Source organism: Taudactylus pleione, unplaced genomic scaffold (genome assembly GCF_031769625.1).
Source record: "Taudactylus pleione unplaced genomic scaffold, aTauple2 ptg000062l, whole genome shotgun sequence".
NCBI classification, from domain to species: domain Eukaryota; kingdom Metazoa; phylum Chordata; class Amphibia; order Anura; family Myobatrachidae; genus Taudactylus; species Taudactylus pleione.
Window position 1 is genome coordinate 612,387 of NW_028284464.1, and position 20,924 is coordinate 633,310.

A 20,924-nucleotide genomic window follows, 5' to 3' on the forward strand; every position below is an offset into this window, starting at 1 on the left:
TATAAGCCGAGTTTTTCAGCACATTTTTTGTGCTGAAAAAGCACCCCCTCGGCTTATACTCGAGTCATGCCCGCATGGTACGCTGCTGAGTAGCGTACCATGCGGGCCGCGGTGCAGACTGTGTCACTGTGACACAGCCTGCACCGCGTGTGTAGCGCTGACCGGACGGAGTTCGGTCAGCACTACACACTGCTAAACACACAGCCGCCGGAGCCGGCAGCTATGTGTTTGGTGTAATCAGCAGCCGCTGAGAGTCTGTCAGACTCTCAGCGGCTACTGCTGCTCCCACTGCGGGAGCCATCTTCCGGCTCCCGCAGTGGGTAATGGGAGAGACGTCGTCATGACGACGTCTCTCCCATTATGCAAAGCGGCGGAGGAGCCTGTAGCAGCGTCGGGACCAGGAGCGTGGTTACAGGTAAGTGTTTTTTTTTTTTTACATTTCTTTCTACTGGGGGGGATATCGCTACTGGGGGCACTACCAGAGGGGGGGGATTAATAATGGGGGAACTACCAGGGGGGGGATGTTGCTACTGGGGGCACTACCAGGGAGGGGGGGAATACTGGGGGCACTACCAGGGGGGATGTTGCTACTGGGGGCACTACCAGGGGGGGGGTTAATACTGGGGGCACTACCAGGGGGGGATATTGCTACTGGGGGCACTACCAGGGGGGGGATTAATATTGGGGGCACTGTCAGGGGGGATGTTACTACTGGGTGCACTACCAGGGGGGGATTAATACTGGGGGCACTACCAGGGGGGGATATTACTACTGGGGGCACTACCAGTGGGGGATTACTACTGGGGGCACTACCAGGGGGGGATTACTACTGGGGACAGTACCAGAGGGGGGATTACTACCAGTAGCTGCTGCATTTCCCACCCTAGGCTTATACTCGAGTCAATAAGTTTTCCCAGTTTTTTGTGGTAAAATTAGGTACGTCGGCTTATATTCGGGTCGACTTATACTCGAGTATATACGGTATCTCTTTTAAACTTCACTTTTCTTATTATGGCGGTGCCCTGGGGCAGCTCAGCTAGGCTAGTTTGGGGGTGTCCTTCGCTCTGGATTTGAACCCTAGTATGTTAGGGACCTACCCGACAGAGGTTACCTGGATATGGTGGGTAGGTCCATAACCTTGGCCATAATTATGCTAAAAACCTCTAATGATTGCAAAATTTGATTGCAAATGTATTTATATATAATTAGTAATTTGGAGTTGTGCACCTGTGATCTGTTTGTTTCTGTGCCTACAATAAAAGTCTCACACAGGTAGCACCTCCCATTATATATATTCAGGGTGTGCAGTCCAGGAATCTTTCCTATATACTCCATTTAATGTGCTTATTGCATACCTGAGGGAAAGGAGACGCCCCCAGTCTGGATTAGCATCCCTCCCTTATTGGTTTAAAAGCATGGAGTCTGGTAATGTATATGCACACTAGTATTAGGCACAATTCTAGGTAAGTCCTACAAGTTATATACTGTAGTGCAACTTTGGTTCATTTTTGGGGCGTGGGTTCCCCTGGATTGCTTTGGTTGACCTGTTTCAGGGCACCGCATTATAACTCATTTTTCTTTTATAACACATTTTAACCCTTCACTGTTTATTATACATGTACTTCACCTTTTTATTTTCATTTCTTTATATGCAGCAGTGGCTGCTCTTAACTATCTCTTTTAAACTTCACTTTTCCTACCTGCGAGTTACACACATTCTGCCACAAATGGAGATACGTACAACTCTGAATTGCCAGTAGTTGCTCAAAGCAGGATGTAGTTACGAGACCGGCGGCTGCGATGCCGCCGGTCTAAATATCGACTGGGGAATCCCGACAAGGGACTTAAGATAGGCATCGAAATACCGATGCCTATTTTAAGTCCCTTGTCGGGATTCCCCAGTCGAATCCAGAAGGACGCTAGCCCGAATCCAGAAGGACGCTAGGAACGAGGTAAGTCCGGCCGCCCTTACTGTTAGCCATGGGGGGGGGGGGAGGGTTAGGTTTAGGCAGCGTAGTACGGTTAGAGTTAGGTTAGGGGGGGAGGTAAGGGTTAGGCACCCCTATTGGGGAGGGTTAGGCACCACTGGGAGGGGTTAGGGTTAGGCACAAAGGGGGATGGTTAGCCTACCTGAGGGGAGGGTTAGGGTGCGGCGTGGGGAGGGTTAGGCTACCTGAGGGGAGGGTTAGGGTGCGGGGTGGGGAGGGTTGGGGTTAGGCTACAAAAAGGGAGGGTTAGGGGGAGAAGGGGGAGGGTAAGTATACTTACCCGACCACTGTCAGGATATCAACCATCGGGATGCCACTGTCGGTATTTAGACAGGATGCATTACATACCAATTCCCTCAAAGTAACACAAATTGCGAAAACCATTCTCTAAATGGACTTGTGTGCAACTCTGAGTAGACCCCATAGAGTAGGGACTGCAAACTGACATATTATCCTATGGTAAAGTGCCTAAAATTGCTGGTGTATACAGTCCCAAGAAAGCAGTAAAGTGATTACTATTGATGTCAGTTCTTGAGCTTTGATTTCACCCACATCCTGAGTGTGCTCAATTCCAGAGAAACATATTACAGGGCATTAGATAGATAGATAGATAGATAGATAGATGTGTCCTCATACACTGTTGCTCAAGTCACGACAAATAGCCCCTCTCGGTGCACCAGGGCCTGGGCAACTCGGCTGTGCTGAGCATCTTTCTTGCTGAAAGGGGTCAATTCAATTAGGTGTGAGTTGGGTCCTATGAGCCTTTCTCACTGCAAACTCACACCGCGAATTACATTTGCAATCCAATTCCAAACTCGCATTCATTTTTCATAGAAAATTTAAGGGTTTTTTTTGTGCACCTCTCTGAGGAGGTGAAAAGGTAGAGAAATTATATTAAGGTAAAAATGTCAGAACACAGTGCAGAAGCTGTGGTACACCTTGCCCAATAAATAATCATGCACTGGGAGGGGTTTAAATAGCATAATTCGGCCAATAAAAGCTCAATAATACCCCTTTCAGACAGAAAAACAAATTACCAGGTCAAGTATTTCAACCCAGTAATTTGCTGATCAACACAGGTCCTTTTTTTGTCTGAAAGGGTCAACCTGGGTCGAAAATTCCGGGACTTTGACCAGGAATTTACCAGGGTCGGAGACCCGGTAATTTAGTCCTGGGTTGACCCTTTCAGACAAAAGAAATACCCGTGTTAATCGGCAAATTACCGGGTTGAAGTGTTTGACCCGGTAATTTGCTCTTCTGTCTGAAGGGGGGTACATGCAGGGACTGGCAAAACAACCCGGTACGTAAAAGCCGGGATTTCGGCTTTTTCCTGTCTGAAAGTAGTATAATAGGTTAAATTATGTTGGAGAGGTGTATTGATGGGAGAGGGTTTTTTGAACTTGCAGATGAGAGGTAATTGTTTATTCCAACTATTTACAAATATATAAATAAACTTAAAAATGATTATAAAAACATTTTCTGTACCCCGAAACGATGGATGCTGCAAAACACTTGCTTGCTATCTTTTTTCAACTATTAATTAAAATAAAAACACAAAAATTAGCCATTTGACGCCTTTTAAGAGCCTCCAGTACCTGCTATCTCAGTTGTTATTATTTGGGGGGTAAAGATTGTTTACCCACTTTTTCATGCACTTCTTATTATAGTAAAGTAGTACAACCTTTCAGCGAGTACCGCAAATTGGTATTTCTATTTGAATCTCGCATTTCTTGGGTGCGTGCATTCACACGATGTATGCGAGTTTCATTAAACAAACACGCTTTTGCAAACTCGCTCCTAATTGAATTGACCCTAAAATGTGCATCTTATTCACATAAATAAAACAACTAAGAGCAACAAAACTACTTTGCTACATTACACTAATCAATTTGATATGCAACATTTGTATATCTGTGTGCAACTGAGTCTGATTGGATATAGCGTCAGGTTGGTTCCCAGAGCTACTCAAATGACTGTGCTGTTAGTCCGACTAAAGGATTTCTTCTGAGGGTGCGAGCAGAAATCGACTTGTTCCGGCCACGATGCTGTTTTCCGGCTTAGCGCAGTGCTAACAGCCACGCGGCCGTCACTTTAGTTGGAGAATGCAGGTTACCATGACTAAACACACAGCTTAAGGAGCGGTAACCGGCATTCCCTTACTTAAGTGGTTCTAGTCGGACTTAACGGCGCGGCTAATTGAAAAGCTCCGGGAACTCTTTAGCATTGCACTGAATCGCCCCTAGTCTGTGTAAGAAATGTGTGAGAAATAGTCCAATGCTTTTCTCACGCTAAGTTCTGTTGTAGTTCATCTGCATCTTTGTAAGTTTAAAACGTATACCTGTGTTGTTAAAAGTCACAGCGCAGCACCTCTGGTACACTTTGCTTGGTGTTTTGCAGTATCTGCAATGCGAATATGACACAAAATGTAAAGAATACGGTATGCTACTCCTCTCAGAGCTTCTCAGTAGTGCTGGCCAGCTTGCGCTGTATGGTGTATAGATGCTAGGTGTAAGAGGACTCCTATGTGTATATATTTATAACCATAAATATTATTCCCTACAAGAACCTAGCCCTCACCTTCTCTGACAACATCCCACTTCTCCTATATTACATTTATACAGAGTAGCCCGGCTTCCATTCTAGCATCACATCCATGATCTGGGTCCTCTGGTAGTTGGGAATGGATGGTGGTTGCATATCATCCACCTGTATGACACCACCCACACCTCTACCTGAATAATAATATCTAATGCTGTCATTATATGAAGCAGTTATATGGTGTTTACAGAGATGTCCATTTAAGTAGGATGGTTCTGATTTTCGTTAGTGGCTAAATACTGACATAAGCCAGAATATCATCCTGCATATCCAGGGAGCCACACCATATGGGAAATCGTCATTTACATCTGACTGTATACTGTCTACTTACCACTCACTCCCATTACAGAGTACTCGGTAATCATTGTAAATAAGGTGACCTATGTGCCTCTATGTTACTCTAGCATGATGGATGCTGCAGTGGCGGCAGTAGGGTGACCCTATATAGACTTTACAATATGAAGTTGGAGATTTATCTGTGTTTAATCGGTATTCATTATAATAACAGCATAACTAGCTATATAATAACATACCTCTTGTGCACATTGCTGATTTCAGTGGCTGACCACAGCCTGGCTATACACATGGTGGTACGTTACTGCTGTGACATTATAGCAGTCCCTCTTTTTATAGCGGTTGTGATGCCTAGTTATCGCTTTATTATATAAAGGTCCGGGTGGAATGTTCTCCCCACCCCCACTGCATTTCCAGTGGCTTTAGCTTTAGGGACAGTCAATGGCAAGCTGGCTCAGTAGGGGGGGAGTGGGGGCAGGTGTCAGGGCGGACTCCGGAACCACAGGGGGCGGGGTATAATCACAGGGGGCGTGTCCTCGTAGGCTAAGCACCATCTCCTCTCCCAGTGTGGGTGTGACAAGGAGAGAGTGGCCCGATTAGCCACGCCCTCTTCCATCCTCTTGTCCCGGGAGCTGCCTCCGTTCTCAGGAGCCGCCAGAGACCGAATGGAGACAGAAGCGCCCCAGCCCGGACTGTCGCCCCCGGACTCTGCGCACGATCCTTGGTAAGGAGCAGCAACTCGCCTCCGTGCCATGTGTCGTCCTCCCTCTAAAGCGCTTTATGCCATGGAGGTCTGCAGGAGGGCATCTTACATGGGGAGGTACCTGGGTACCTCGGGACTGCTGCAAGTAACACAGCTCTGTGTGTAGGGTCCTTTACAGGAGTGGGAAGGGGGCCACACTGTGACTAGGGGTGGGGTATTGGGGCCATTGTAATCCTGACTAGTGTTCCTGGTCACCTTGAGCAGATGCAGAGTGAGCAGTGATGGGAAAGTGCATTAACTGTGACTGAGTTTCAGGTCGCTGGAGGCAGTTATTCGGCCAAAGTTTATCTGGCACTTGGATTATTGTCTCTGAAAAGAGCAATTTCTAGTTTATGTGCTATTTAAAAAGATGTTAAGTGCACGACATGTTACTAGTTGTTATATATTTTACTGATCTCCTGCTTCTATCACTAACTAGCACTTATCCTTGTGCTACTCAGTATCTCTAGACAGGCTATTGAATGAGTATAGTGTGGAACTTATTTCTACCTGAGATAATAAAAGTAACAACATCTCGTCTCCAGGCTTTGAGCATATATTATTTATTTTTACCTTTAATGTGTTTAGGAAAACATTCTACATATTAATATAAAGGTAGTCTTCAGAGACAATTAGGAATTAATTCTCTAATTGTAGGATGGGCTAGTATGTATTCATTAGTATAGTTGGTATGTTTCAATGAAGTTACATAGTGGTTTAGTGCTAGTATATTATAAGTCACTTTATTAAATTTTGAATATGTGGAAGTTTTGCAGGTCTCTAATAGTTTTCTATTTCTATACTAGTTTACTGGAGCAATTATTGCGTCTAAATTGTTGGCACAGATAGATCAAGATTCCTTCTTTATCACTTCAGTTCCATTGTGCGATGATGCATTTAAGCTTCTTTGGTGACTTCATTAAAAAGTTAATATTTGTGCCTTCGCATAAGTGCACGAGCTCGACTGTGGTGACAATCATTTAAGAAAAACAAGAATACAATTATTAGATTGAACACTACTAAGTTTTGTCCTTCTTTAAAAAACTATTTTTAAAATCAACATGATTTGTGAAACAATAATATAATTGTACAATGTAACTTTTTTTAATTCTTTTGGATGAATTTTTTTTTTTTTTTTAAATTATTATGCTCATCATTCAATAAATGTGTGTACATTGTATGTGGCTGTCGTGCAATAGTGATTTAGGACATTATACAGCTTATATCTTAATTATGCATTTAAAGTTGTTAATAAATGTGAATATGTCAATATGTATTTATTTTAATTTAGTGGTATACGCAACACACCACTGTAAATGGTTTGTCATAAATTGTTGATGTTATTATATATGTATACTATGTAGACCGACACTTCAGTTGCAAATCAGGCCAATCTCAATTGTTTCAGTTTTTGTTCCAGGTTACAGTTTTTAAATATATCCTTTATTTAAGTATTATTCAAGTGTCCTGCGTCTTACGCTGTAAGACTGTGTACAATGAGCCTGTCCCATTTCTGTTTATGTTATGATATATAAATATATATGCACATATATAAATTATTATTATACTGCATTTGCCTTTTGTTTGTCTTTACTGATGCTTCATTCTTTTCCTGTTTGTCTTTGCAGCAAAATGTTCATCGGGGGACTAAGCTGGCAGACTACGCAAGGTAAGCACAATCCCTGCACATAGTGGAATGAAAGGTCGAGGGTCCAGAATGTAAGGTTTCTGATATTTTAGAACCCCTGTACTTTTACACCCCCATTTTTTTCTCCTTTCTGTTCTCCACCCTTTTTGTTCTTCCTCACTCATATGTGCACCCTCCCTCCAGCTCTTTCTCCCTCTCCCCTTGCTTGGACATGATGTGATTGGATTTTCTATTGCATTCTGGGATCCGTCTGCCTCGCTTGGTTGTGATTGGCTGCTCTTGTGTTTGTAGAGGGCCTGCGGGAGTATTTCAGTCAATTCGGGGATGTGAAGGAGTGTCTTGTTATGAGAGATCCATTAACCAAAAGATCCAGGTAAGGTTTGGGGTAGCTTTTGGTTTTACAGCTTGTTAAATGTAAAGATCCCTGGTTTTATTCTTCTAATATCTGCTCTTCATTAGGGGATTTGGATTTGTCACTTTCATGGATCAGGCTGGAGTGGACAAAGTTTTGGCTCAAACAAGGCATGAACTGGACTCGAAGACGGTATGATACTAATATTTCTCTGAGTACTAGGAATATGTTAGACACTGTATGGGGAGTGTGCTTTTTTATTGTAAAAATTAGAGATGAAAGTGGAATAATATAGGTGTTTATTTGATTTGGACTTTGATGCATACTTAAAAATGCTAAAAATGTTGCAATGCTTGTTTATTAAAATATTATGTGTTTGGAAGTATAAGTAATGGAGCTCTGAAAAGTAGTACATACTGTAATCTTTCAGTGGATTATTACAGCGGCCTATAGTACACTACCAATTAACAACTGACCTCCCAGAAGTTTTGCAATTGTTTAAAATCATGAGGACACAAACACAATAAATGTTTTACATTTTGTACAAACTTTAGTTGACTTAGAGCCATGCGAAGTTCAAAGTTCAACTACAGCATTAGTGACACTGTGATGTCAACTGCTGTACATAATACGGACTTGCTCGTCATTGTGTTTGAAAAGTAAAGTATCTTTTTTGTTTAGCAGGCAAGCAATTTAGACAGCAAATGGGGGAAAGCAGGTATGATACTGTGTTGTATAGGTTGTGTCATTCCCATTAGTGATGCCACATTGTAGATCACTAAAAAGAACCTAGTTAGACTGCTGTGTTCAGTACTGGAGACCAGATCTTAGAAGGTCGTCAGTTCGTACAACTGCTTTTTTTGTCACATATCCATTAATGTCTATTAGCTTTTTAGTTATTTATTCTATCATTTTTTCCTCCTAAGATGTATATGTTTGTGTGTTTGCTTAATGATCTTTAGATCTTTTTGTCACATAAAATGCATTGTTAATAAAAATTAAAGAAATCTTTAGTAATTGATATTATTTTTCTACAAAATTGTTTTGCTATTTTTATTCGCTACTATACAGTACAGAATAAATGAAGGAAAATGTGGAATGGAGAACATCAGCCACTTTGACATAAAGATACATGTTTTTCAAGTATCCAGTTGTTTTGGTAAAGGATTATGGGTTATGGATTATGGGTTCTTGAGTGGTTACTTTTCATTTGAATATTCACTACAGTATGTAGTATGTGGACAGAATTCACCACCACAGTTATTGTTAGACTACATCTCCCATGATACTGAAGCAGCAAATTTGCTGAGCATCATAACAGATGCAGCTTATCAAAAGCTGGTTTATCACATTAGTCCCTGATTTAACACAAGAGATGCTGGACTTTATGCGCTAATGATAATTCAAATGCTGATTTTTCACAGTCTCTGGAGTTATTTTATTTTGTTTAACATGGACAATATTAATCAATAACATTAATAGGATGACATTGGTCGAATGTTGAAAAATGCTGAGTGCTCATGATACGTATATTATAAGAAAGATTAATATTGGTTTACATTTTTTTGAGAAGGTAAAATTGAGTTTGAAATCATAAAGCAGTGGTCACTTGAAAATATAAACAAACACGGAAACTGATAAAGAAATGAGCAGATAGATTTATGAAATCCAAGTGTTACACAAAATCATATTTGCTGATAAGGGTTACTTGATGTTTTGGAGGTTAGTAAGAGGCTTTGTTTGCAGGACAGTATACTGCTAAGCTAGGTTAAATAAACTTCACGAAGGGCAAAGAAAATATTTGTTTGGTATTGGCAAACTACATACATACATTCTCAACTCTATACTATACATAACATTTATTATGTTTAAATGATCATAAAAAGTATTGAATCCAGTTTGTGGGAACTCTCAGGAAAGAGATGTTACCATGCAATCCGTACAAAACATTTCATGCAGCAGGAATAGCTTTCGTCAGACTGTCATTAGGATTACCCCATTTCCCGGAGGCTTTACTACAGGTAGAACATCTTTGCATGAAGACCAATAGGCTTTTTATGTGATATCAATATGTATGTAACATTTCCCCGCACACATCCTCGCTGGTGAGCTCACTCAGTGACCCTTGACTACAAGTAGCCCTTCTCATCTGTGCATTTCTGTAGAACTAATCAAATGGCAGGCCACCTTGCTTCAGTTTTGTGTGTGGTTTATTTTACTGTACTTTAGAAAACATGACGATTACAGACTATAAGTACAGACTCCATAAAGTGTGTAAATAAAACTAACACAAAATGACACATCTTTTGTATAGTTAGAAACTCCTGAGTTTTTTTCTGCAAATGAAGGGCGGTGATTTTGAAGCATGTACGGTAACTTATAAAGCCATTCGGTAGTCCTAGACAATTTCCATTCAGGTCAGAGCAGTGTGTCCCAGTCGGAGGGCGCTTGTTTATCAGTGCGAGCTGTGAGGCTCTGGGGACTGTGTCTCTACAGACTCAGGGGGAGGGGAGTAGTGCGTCTCATGCTGATGTCCCCTGTTTCTTGGTTGGGAAGTTTCTTTTGTTGCCTGGGAGGGGACAAGTGTGTGTTTCATACAAAGAGCAGTTGAAAACAGAAGGGGTCCAAATGCTATAATTTAGCTCTGTACTTTCAGGGGTAGAGGGTAAAGTTAACAGATCTGACATGGTTGGAGGATGAATTTTTAACATGAGCTGGTGACTTCGATTCTTTAATATAATGGCCATTTTTGTTACATGTAGCTAAAATAACAGTTTCTTACTTGAGTTAGTGTTTGTTTCGGTTATATTGATTAAGTTGCCTGGTCAGTATTTACCATGTCTGTGTTGATTTCTTGGTTCATTATATTGATCAGTAGGCTGAACCTCTAGTTACAGTGTAACGTGGTTCTGTGTGGGTACATTATTTATAACACACAGATGTGTGTGTGTGTGTGTTAGTGTGTGTGATATTCGTGTTGTTCAGACTCCAGCGTAATAATGACAGATCGCTTCTGGGAAATGTGATTGCTATGTTTTATAAAATTCTTTCAGGACTTTGTAATTACCTTCTAGCTGTCCATTTGTAGAAAATTGTGTTTCTCATTCTTGGGGGTAAATTTACTAAAGTGAGACTTTTTAGAAGTGAGTTTTAGAAGAGATGTTGCCCATAGCAACCAATCAGATTCAGCTTAACATTTAACTAGCACCTTCTAGAAGATAATAGTTACAATCTGATTGGTTGCTATGGGCAACATCTCTTCTAAAACTCACTTCTGAAAACTCCACTTTAGTAAATTTACTCCCCATTGTCAAAATTAATGTGGTCTCATTTAGGTAAATATATGCTTTCACTATCCAGTAGCACCGTATGGGTGTTAATGCTGTATAACTGTTTTGCTGAAACATTGCAGTGTATATTAGTGTTATGCATTTACCTGTCCAGGTGTCTCTGCTTTGTAAGTGTACACAGTATAGTTATTCTGCCCTTATTATGTCAGAAACTAATGGTGTTAGATGAACCTTCATTTCCAGCTTATGCTATCTTGGGGCTGGCTGTTTGTTACTTTACACTTTTCATCTTTTAAAATCTGTATGTAGATTATTGCGTACTATGTGTGTGTAATAGTACCCCTGTGGGAACCGAGACTCTTCTTAAACTCTGTTTCAGAATGCACTCTTGTGCTGTCTCTGACTGTCTATTCTCTCTCTGCTACTGAATGCTACAGGTGTCTGCACCATTTACCTGTAACAATAGTGACTTGTCTGTAGTGATGTGAAATTGGTGCATTCCCTCCTGCCCAGAGATGCAGCTCTCTCAGTTAATAGCATCTTCCTGGCCTTTGCTGACATAACACAGAGGAATGTCATGACAAAGGGGTATTGTTGGGATATTCTATCTCCTGTTTTGATTTCTCTCCCTTGATGCCCAGAAGCACAAACATTCTCCAGTTCATGACTACTCTGTGAAGGCTGCATACTCTCTGCCAAACCTGACCATCAGTCTGACATCCCTACAGATCTAATGTCCTGTTGGTAATACTCACATAATAAAAGAACCATTCAGTTTATTAGTTCACCTACAGCCATTTCAGAATTTACAAGTCTTCAGAATGTTCAAGTCTGCCAGATTTTATATTTACTAACCCTGTATTAGTGATGTACAGTAACAAATATTTATAAAGAAACTGTACACCTAAAGACATACTTAAATGTTAAGCTCTCATGAGCAGGGCCCTCTACCCTCTTGTGCTTCTCGTTACTTATAATTTCATCTACTCCCCATTAGGGCACCTAACACTTGGGGGTCTATTTACTAAGCAGTGTTAGGAGACAGAGTGAAAAGTGATAAGGTGCCAGCCAATCAGCTCCCAACTGTCATTTTTCAAACACAGCCTGTGAGATGGCATTTAGGAGCTGATTGGCACCTTATCACTTTTCACTCTTTCTCCTAACTCTGCTTAGTAAATAGACTCCTTGGTTGCTTACCCCCTGTTGCTTATTTGAGTGTTATGATCACTAATGCAGCAATGTATATAAACCTTGTCCTACATTGTATTGTACTGTAAGCCACTGGTTTCTTGTTCACTTATTTATGTACTTTGTAAGGCGCTGCGGAACACTTGTGGCGCCATATAAATAAAGGATAATAATAATAAAGTACAACCACACTCACTTCAAAACTCTCTTCTTGTGAAATAAATTCTGAAATGAGTAGTCCTCCTAGAATCACTGTTTACATTTGTCATGGCAACCTGTGACATAATTACTCGGCACCACGTTGATATAGGATCATGCCAAGTTGTCTTTCCTAAGATACATGTTTTAAAATTGTATAAGCTGATGTGTGAAGCAATATGACAAGACTTTTGTCATTTTGAAATCTTTATTTTTAAATGCTTGTTTTTGAGGGTTATTTACTTACACTGCTCGATGGTACAAATCTGCTGTAACACACAGCAACCAATCAGATATTTGCCTTTATTGTCTACCTTGAACAAAAGAGATAACAGCTAATAGCTGATTGATTGGTATAGTGTTTCTTTAGATTTGTAGCATTGAGCAATGTTCGTAATAAACACTTGTAAAGTTTAATTTCCATTAATGCAAAAAGTGGAAATCTGTACAGTTAATGCTCGTTTGTGATGTCACTTGGCAATTTGTGCTTACAATTTGATGGAAAATGTAAGAATTTGATGCAATTTGATATACAAGCCAAGATGGCCTGCATATACAAAAATGCTTCAACGGGGTGCAAAAGGTGGCACTTTCTCATGGTAGGAATTGGGTAAATGTGATGGCATTATTTAAATAAACTAGCAAGTGTGGATATTTAAAGAGGTATACTAGGTGCATGGGTGTCTGCACATCATGTTTCTCCCTGTAGGAGGAGTAGATGTTTCTGCATGCTTAGAGGTGGTGTAATAGTGTATGCAAACCAGGCCTCGTCCTATACTTTTAATGGGATGCATGTCGTATTTTCCAGTTGCCCTTTAGCGGAAATAAATATTTCTTTCACTTCAAGCATGTAATAAAGAGCGCCAATATCCCATACTCGCATGATTAATCTTAGATATAAATGGAGCTAAAATCAGTATATTAGGAGAAAATGTAGAATGTCAGGTGTGGTCCTACAGTGCTAGTAAAGTTGACATTGTAGTGAAGTTTTTAATACTGGTTTTCACCATGTGCATTTTCAGGACATCAGCAAACTCGCAAATATAGGTGCTTTTGCCTTTTACAAGTGTGTTTTCATCGACTGGGATGTACAGTATGTGTGTACCTTTAAAGTATGCCTTACGTAGTTGGCAGGCAATTAAATACATTGCACAAATATAGTCTTAATTTCAAGTACCGTTCACTACTATTATTTGTTTTCGGAAGAAGAAATGTCACTACTCATACAGTATAACACATTATTTCATATGTTACATATATTTAACTCTGTAGGTTTTTTCTCAGTTTTGTTTTTTTGTTCTTTTATGTTACATGTAAGATTCCTCTATTTCTCCCAGATTCTTATATTTTTTGTCTTTTGCCCTCGAGGACCTGATGGTTGTTATTTTTTGTATGTCCTTATGCTCCTGTATTATTTTCCATTAATTCCAGAAACTCTTTTGTTATCATTAAGTAAGGAATTTTGGTGTAATATATTTTTGTTCGTTATGATCCACAAACTACATTCATAGGTTCTAAATCAGGTCCTATTGTATATTGTTCTGCATGTTACTCTTCAGATTTCAGAATTAAATTCCTAGGTTTGTGTCCTTTATTTGCCACTATCTATACAATAGGTTCCTAGGCTAGTGTATTGTCTTACATGACAGATTTATAGATGTTTTTTTTTCACTACAGGGTCTTTTCACTGGTTGTGGTGTCTATGTTACTATATGGGTCATGTTTCTCTTTATTTCTATTCGCTGAGCTTCCATTATTTTTATGTGCTACTCAGTAGGCTTTAATATTTGTCTTTTACTAAGCAGTTACCTAGGTATTTTTAGTTTGTCTTATTTACATAGTAGTCTTTGTTTTCTCTTCATGGTTCTTAAAGCTGTTTAAGAACCATTACATTACCATTAAATTATTACAATATTATTTCTTTCAGATTGATCCAAAAGTAGCATTTCCTCGCAGAGCTCAACCCAAGGTGAGTTTCTGAAAGAGGGTCTGCATGATGAGGTTTCAGTATGATGGATATTATTATCCTGCAAACATTCTAGTGGGAATGGAAAGGTTGGTAAAATCTGTTAAAACAGCAGGGAGAGGGTTGGGAGGGAGATGTAACTATTGGAAAGAAATCGGCTTATGTCCAGTAACTAGCAGGTGGATCAGAATTGGGTCCTGCAACACCGGCAGAACTGGGTTAATTCCCTTAAGTAGTTTGTTGACAGACGGCATCTTGGTGTCAGAGCCGGCAAGCTTAGCGCCAGGGTAATTAGGGGCAGCTGGGAGACCCTAGAAAATGGCTTATAATTATTTGTTGCTGTGATTGCTTCTGTCTAAAGATTTTACATCATGTATGTCCTTCTATGGTTTCTGGCAAGTACTTTAAATTCTTTAGTCTCCCTGTTCCACTGTTAGCAGGGTATAAGTGTTTTGTCAGGAGTATAGTGTTTTTACACCTACCACACAACATAAGTCTGTCATGTGCAGGATCGGTACCTGTGTTTATATCTGTCTATATAGTGCCCTGGTCACTCTGTTCTCTGGAGTGTCACCTGACTTTTCTTAATAATTACAGATGGTGACTAGGACAAAGAAGATATTTGTGGGTGGACTATCAGTGAATACGACTGTTGAGGATGTAAAACAATATTTTGAGCAGTTTGGAAAGGTGAGTGGCTTTTAGGGAGTGGCAACTATGTTTAACATGATATGTTTAATACAAACTGTAAGGGGTTAAAAGCGGGGTCTATTTACTAAGCAGTGTTAGGAGACAGAGTGAAAAGTGATAAGAAAGTGATAAGGTGCCAGCCAATCAGCTCCCAACTGTGTTTGAAAAATGACAGTTGGGAGCTGATTGGCTGGCACCTTATCACTTTCTTATCACTTTTCACTATGTGTCCTAACACTGCTTAGTAAATAGACCCCAAAGAGCTGCTAGGTCAGAGCTCCCCTGCTGTGGACAGATCACAGAAGGTAAATGCAGAACTTGCAGCTATATGTGAGCGTCAGTGTCCTAATAATTGAGGAGGTTACAAGGGAGGCACCACCACGCATGTTCTATTGTAAAGAAATGGGATTTAGTAAAGTTTTTAAATAAAGTAGAACAGCCCTCGCAGTCTTTCAAGTTTCTGACATCAGTTATCAGCAGACCAGTTTTGTAATTAGCTGAATGTCCATCATCATGATGAAGCACAACGTTAGGGGAGGCCTGTGGTCTCTGTCGCCATGACAGCTTGGGGAAGCATTCTCATCCGCGTCAGTAAGTTGCTAGTCAGCACGTGGTGAGATTTCAAAAGAAGGCTGTATGTCGGGGGATTACTGGAATAGTGCAATACACATTTTCAGTCAGTTTGCTTTTGGGGGGGGGGTTTGCTTTGATGTATTTTTTTTGTAGAGGGGGGGATTACTACATAAACCAAACATAATAATACTTGCAAGTCTGTAGTGATAATCAGATTAATACCAAGTATGACAGTCTTCCCTCTCCTACCCATGACACCTGAGGATAGCCCTCCCCCATTCTAAAACCCCTCACAGACACTGACGAACGAGCCTTGTTATAAGGCGATTAGATCCCAATTTAATTAGGAGGTTGGAGAGATCACTGGATGACTCGGATTTCTCTCCCATCTACTGCAGATTATCTACCAGTGTGTAGTTAGTGGGGGAGGAATTACACGCTGCACACAGATGACAGAAGCACACTTTATTGCTCCATGTAGACAATGGATAAGTGGTTCACCTGTACAATCATCACTGTTCCAAGAAAAAAGATCATTACTGGCTTTAGAGTACCGCTTTTTATTCATTTATTGCATCTGATTATTTCCTTCTTTCACTTTATTTCTTCTTTCCCACTTTCTCTTTTGTTACTCTTTTCCTACCTCTCTGTATTTCCCTGTGTTTCACACTCTCTCCCCCTGATATCTGGTGGGGCCCTCTCCCCTCCCCCCATCTTTTCAGTTGCAAACAAAAGCTTTTGCCTCTTTCCCTCTCCCCTGCGGCTCAGGACATACTAAGCTGCAGTCATAGTAACAGGACAGGGCTCCCAGAGCCGCTGATTCTCCAGGGAACCAAACGGTTTTGTTTGAAAGGAAAGAAACTGTTTGACCTGATGAGTAAATAAATATCTCGTAGATCTTAAAGCCTGAAACTAGCAGGACACACACAGAATCCCATATCGGCCTCATTGCTCTGCACTCCCACCTTCTCCCCTAAGTTCCCTGTGTACCTCATACAATTCAGTTCTCTGTGTTCCCCTCATTGTGAAGTCCCTGTGTGGCCCCCTTTCCTTCTCCCTGCAGGCCTCCTGTTTCCCTATTCTCTGCACTGTACAGTGTCTCAGTTCTCCCATGTGCCTGCACGCCTTCCCCTACGCCTATCACCTGTGTCATCTCCCCTCTTCTGCAACGTTTTAGTTACCATTTCATTTACCCTGTTGGATTTTTTCTCTCTCACACGTCTTCAGTACCACGAGGTAATAAAAAAACACTGAGGACTGATTACCACTCTGCCCATTCTCTTCTACAGGTCGATGATGCCATGTTAATGTTTGATAAAACAACAAACAGACACAGAGGTAAGTAGTTTGTATGTAACAGATTTCAGACATTTTCTAGCAATACATTTGCACAGATCTGCTTCTCGGGATCTGATAATCCTCTTTGCAGAGGTCTGTGTGTACATAAATGTTTGCAAGTTGCTGGGGATAAGTATTCACCATGTGCTCCGTGCAGGGTCTGGCTGCAGATATGGACACAGCTTCATTGTTCTCTTCCTTCCTGACACTGAATACCTGTCCATCCTCCCTCTGCTGCCTGCAGCTGTTCCTGATAACTGGCTGAGAGCTGCAGTACTCTGACTCACCACTAGAAGTAGTGATATAATGCTGCTAACCACACACAGGCAGATCCAGTCATTTGGTGGCTGGGTCCAATGATCAGATCACACTGGGTTTTATGCAGTACAGATGGCTGTTCACACATAATCATCCTCCAACAGATTTACATGCATGGGAGGGGTAGGGGGCCCTGATGTTTTTGTTCTGTAGCCACGCACTTAGGGGCAGATTTACTAAAGCTTCTAAAAATGAAAAGTTGTGTTGATGTCCATAACAACCAATCAGATTGTAGCTGTCATTTCTCTATTGCATCCTAGAAAGTGATAGCCATAATCTGATTGGTTGCTATTGGCAACACCACCATTTTTCATTTTTAGAAAATTTTGTACATCTACACCTTAATATCATTTACAAACTTGTAAAAGCACAAATGATGTATGTGATATTATGTGCCCACCTATACACAAATGCAGGGCTTTTTATGGTAAACGAGTAGATCTGCTTGGAAGGATGGCGCATATGTATTTTGTGATAGTGGAGCTGGAACCTTATAGCGGATAGAACACATACAAATATATAACTTTGTTTTACAGTACAATATACTGAAATTAGATTCAAGTGGTGCAGTGAAAGTACATATAGTGACATTCCCAGGGTAGTGCAAAGAGCTTGTTTCCTGGAGAGAAAGTGATGATTTTTTAGGGGTGCTCAGAATGGAGCTGATGTCGATTTGCACGCACACATCTTATGGTTTGTAGCACTGTGCATACTCTGTAACTGATCATACACATCCATGGGTGATTCTGAATGAGTGTAACTAGGTTGTAACAGAGCATTTCTATGTAGAATAAATATAGAAAGAAACTGTTGTACGTACTTAGGATTCTGTCTTATTTCAGATGCATCTTTTGCACTGATGATAGGGCTAGTGCAAGTGCACACTGAAAATTATGACGGCTATACAACCAAGCATATGGATAGGGCAGATATCCCAATTTAGTTCTGAGCACGCAATGCGAGAGTAAATGCGGCCAACTTGTGTGCTACTCTGACTCCCAATGTGTCTCTGATCAGGAGCCCTATACTGTCAGTGGTATGTCTTTTTTATCATACAGGCATATTTTGTATGGTATTTGCCTTTATAAATATGCTGATATAATACCCATGTAATATAAATATTTGCCATACCTGTAATTATTTAGAGAGCATGAATGCATAATGATATGCTTATTATCGCATGTATCCTGTCTGATCAGTAGATATCTCTGTGTCTGCATGCAGAGTTTACCTTTCAGTAGTCATTCTTTCTTTTTTCCTCCCAGTGTGCTTCCGTGTCCACCATGTTAGGCAGCCAGGCCACGCCCCCTCAGCTGCCATTTTTGTAGTTATGTGTGATAATACTCTCAAAATACAGTGTTTTGGGGGTATATGTTTGGAATATGACATAATAGGGCTGTTTCTGAGTTGAACACAGCTGCGTCTGTGTCTGCGTCTATTAGCGGTCACCCATCTGTGACCTAATACACAGCCCTTCCCTGGTGTACATCTGAGTGCCTGATTGTGCAAGGACTGAGATGGCCGCTGTCAGTGCCCGTAGGCGTTGATATACCGGTCACATCATGGAAAGTTGTACCAGCCCTATGGTAGGTGCAGTTCCTCTGTCCGAGTGTGGCCTCCTAGGTGAGCGGATGAGCGTCTGTGTACGCAACCACTCTCACTGACACTCCCATAAGACAGACCATCTACGTGCGTGTGCTAAGTGACTTTCCTGTAACGCCCCCTATATTTTCAACAGAGACCATACGCATCCCAAGCGCCTCAATTGTAACTCCGACCTTGTGTGCACACTATCTGGTCACATGTGCAGAAGAAAAAATCACTCCATCCGACATTGGCAGTGTGTGCAGCTCAGAATCAGGCCCTATTAGAGCTGATATGATGACATTGAGGGCATATACAGGGTCCACAGTCGTGACAATGGGACAGATTGAGTGGGATCAGATATTCAATCCCTACATTTGTTCATATCTGCTAATTTACTAAACTGCAAAACTGTGACTTTGCAGTGAGACATGATGTCATGTACCTACTTTATGTGATTTTGCACACTTGGATTAGACTGTCAGGATTAAGGCATATGCATAGGGTGTGAAATGAATCTCCTGCTTATTTGAGAAGCTGAGTGGATAATAGTGTCCCCTGCTTAGGGCTTCTATCATTTTGAAATTAAAAACCATATGAACGTTAATAATGCCATAAAATTCAGCTCATAAATTAGGCAGAACAGTTATAGGAAGTTAGGGGTAAATTTACTAAAGGTCGATTTAAATTTGATCAACATTGATGGGCTGTTTTAATGCAAAATCTGCATATTTATCATCCTTAGGGTTTCAACTTTGATTGTTGATCAATTTTGATCGATTTTAAATTGGCTTGAATCGACCTTTTACCCCATTTACCCCTTAGTCTCAATTATTCCGTTAATTTTGGTGCATCAGGTGTCTGGAATCTGTGAAAACAAACTTTGTAAATTCAAGTATAATTCAGCTTTGGATGGAGGGGCGTAGATAGACCTTTGTGGGCCCCATGAGCTCCGTCAGATCAATGGGGGGGGAGACGGGGGAGGGCGGGTGGTAGGGATGGGGATCAGAGCAGCAGAGACGTGGCAGGGCCTGAGAGTGAAGGGGGGGGGGGGGATGTGGCAGGGCATAGACTGAGTATATATATATATATATACATACATACAGTGCCTTGCAAAAGTATTCACTCCCCTTTGCATTTTTCATGTTTTGTTGCCTCACAACCTGGCAACCTGGAATTAAAATGGATTGTTTGAAGGTGTGCATCATTTCATTCACAGAACATGCCTACAACTGTGAAGTTGTGTTTTATTTATATTGTGAATCAAACAACATTTAGGACAAATAACAGAAAACTTCAGCGTGCATAACTATTCACCCCCCCTAAAGTCAGTACTTTGACGAGCCACCTTTTGCAGCAATTACAGCTGCAAGTCGCTTTGGATAAGTCTCTATGAGCTTGCCACATCTTGCCCCTGGGATTTTTGCCCATTCCTCAAGGCAAAACTGCTCCAGCTCCTTCATGTATGGATGGTTTCCGCTTGTGAACAGCAATCAAGTCTGACCACAGATTCTCAAATGGATTGAGATCTGGGCTTTGACTAGGCCATTCCAACACATTTAAATGTTTCCCCTTAAACCACTCGAGTGTTGCCATAGCAGTATGCTTTGGGGTATTGTCCTGCTGGAAGGTGAAACTCCGTCCCAGTCTCAAATCACAGGCAGACTGAAACAGGTTTAGCTCAAGAGTATCCCTGTATTTAGCACCATCCATCTTTCCCTCGACTCGAATCAGTTTCCCAGTCCCTGCTGCTGAAAAACACTCCCACAGCATGATGCTGCCACCACCATGTTTCACTGTGGGGATGGTGTTCTTGGGGTGATGGGATGTGTTGGGTTTGCGCCAGACTTAGCGTTTTCCTTGGTGGCCGAAAAGTAAAATTTTAGTCTCATCTGACCAGAGCACCTTACTCCATACATTTGGGGAGTCGCCCACATGCCTTTTGGCAAACTCAAATTGTATCTTCTTATTTTTATCACTAAGTAATGTTTTTTTTCTGGCCACTCTTCCATAAAGCCCAGCTCTATGGAGTGTACGGCTTATTGTGGTCACATGCACAGAAACACCAGTCTCTGCTCTGGAACTCTGCAGCTCCTTCAGGTTTACCTTTAGTCTCTGTGCTGTCTCTCTGATTAATGCCCTCCTTGCCCGGTCTGT

General features: G+C 41.1%; 1 protein-coding gene and 1 long non-coding RNA gene across 8 annotated transcripts in view; one reads left to right on the forward strand and one right to left on the reverse strand.

The window, feature by feature from the left end:
* LOC148534871 (uncharacterized) overlaps positions 1 to 5,266 on the reverse strand; it is a 45,685-nt gene extending 40,419 nt beyond the window's left edge. For 2 of the 3 annotated variants that reach the window (XR_015876512.1, XR_015876514.1), the window contains exon 1: positions 5,120 to 5,266. This is a non-coding gene — a long non-coding RNA (uncharacterized LOC148534871). Of the gene's footprint in view, positions 1 to 4,326; positions 4,389 to 5,119 lie in introns of all 3 variants that reach the window. The other variant, XR_015876513.1, reaches the window with a different exon arrangement.
* Positions 5,267 to 5,514: 248 nt separating this feature from the next.
* MSI1 (musashi RNA binding protein 1) overlaps positions 5,515 to 20,924 on the forward strand; it is a 43,335-nt gene continuing 27,925 nt past the window's right edge. For 4 of the 5 annotated variants that reach the window (XM_088465193.1, XM_088465201.1, XM_088465209.1 and 1 more), the window contains exons 1-7: positions 5,515 to 5,604; positions 7,251 to 7,291; positions 7,562 to 7,643; positions 7,730 to 7,814; positions 14,226 to 14,267; positions 14,862 to 14,954; positions 16,817 to 16,865. In XM_088465193.1, the coding sequence (XP_088321319.1) occupies positions 5,546 to 5,604; positions 7,251 to 7,291; positions 7,562 to 7,643; positions 7,730 to 7,814; positions 14,226 to 14,267; positions 14,862 to 14,954; positions 16,817 to 16,865 (451 nt within the window). In that variant the 5' untranslated portion in view covers positions 5,515 to 5,545. Of the gene's footprint in view, positions 5,605 to 7,250; positions 7,292 to 7,561; positions 7,644 to 7,729; positions 7,815 to 8,306; positions 8,341 to 14,225; positions 14,268 to 14,861; positions 14,955 to 16,816; positions 16,866 to 20,924 lie in introns of those variants that run through there. The other variant, XM_088465221.1, reaches the window with a different exon arrangement.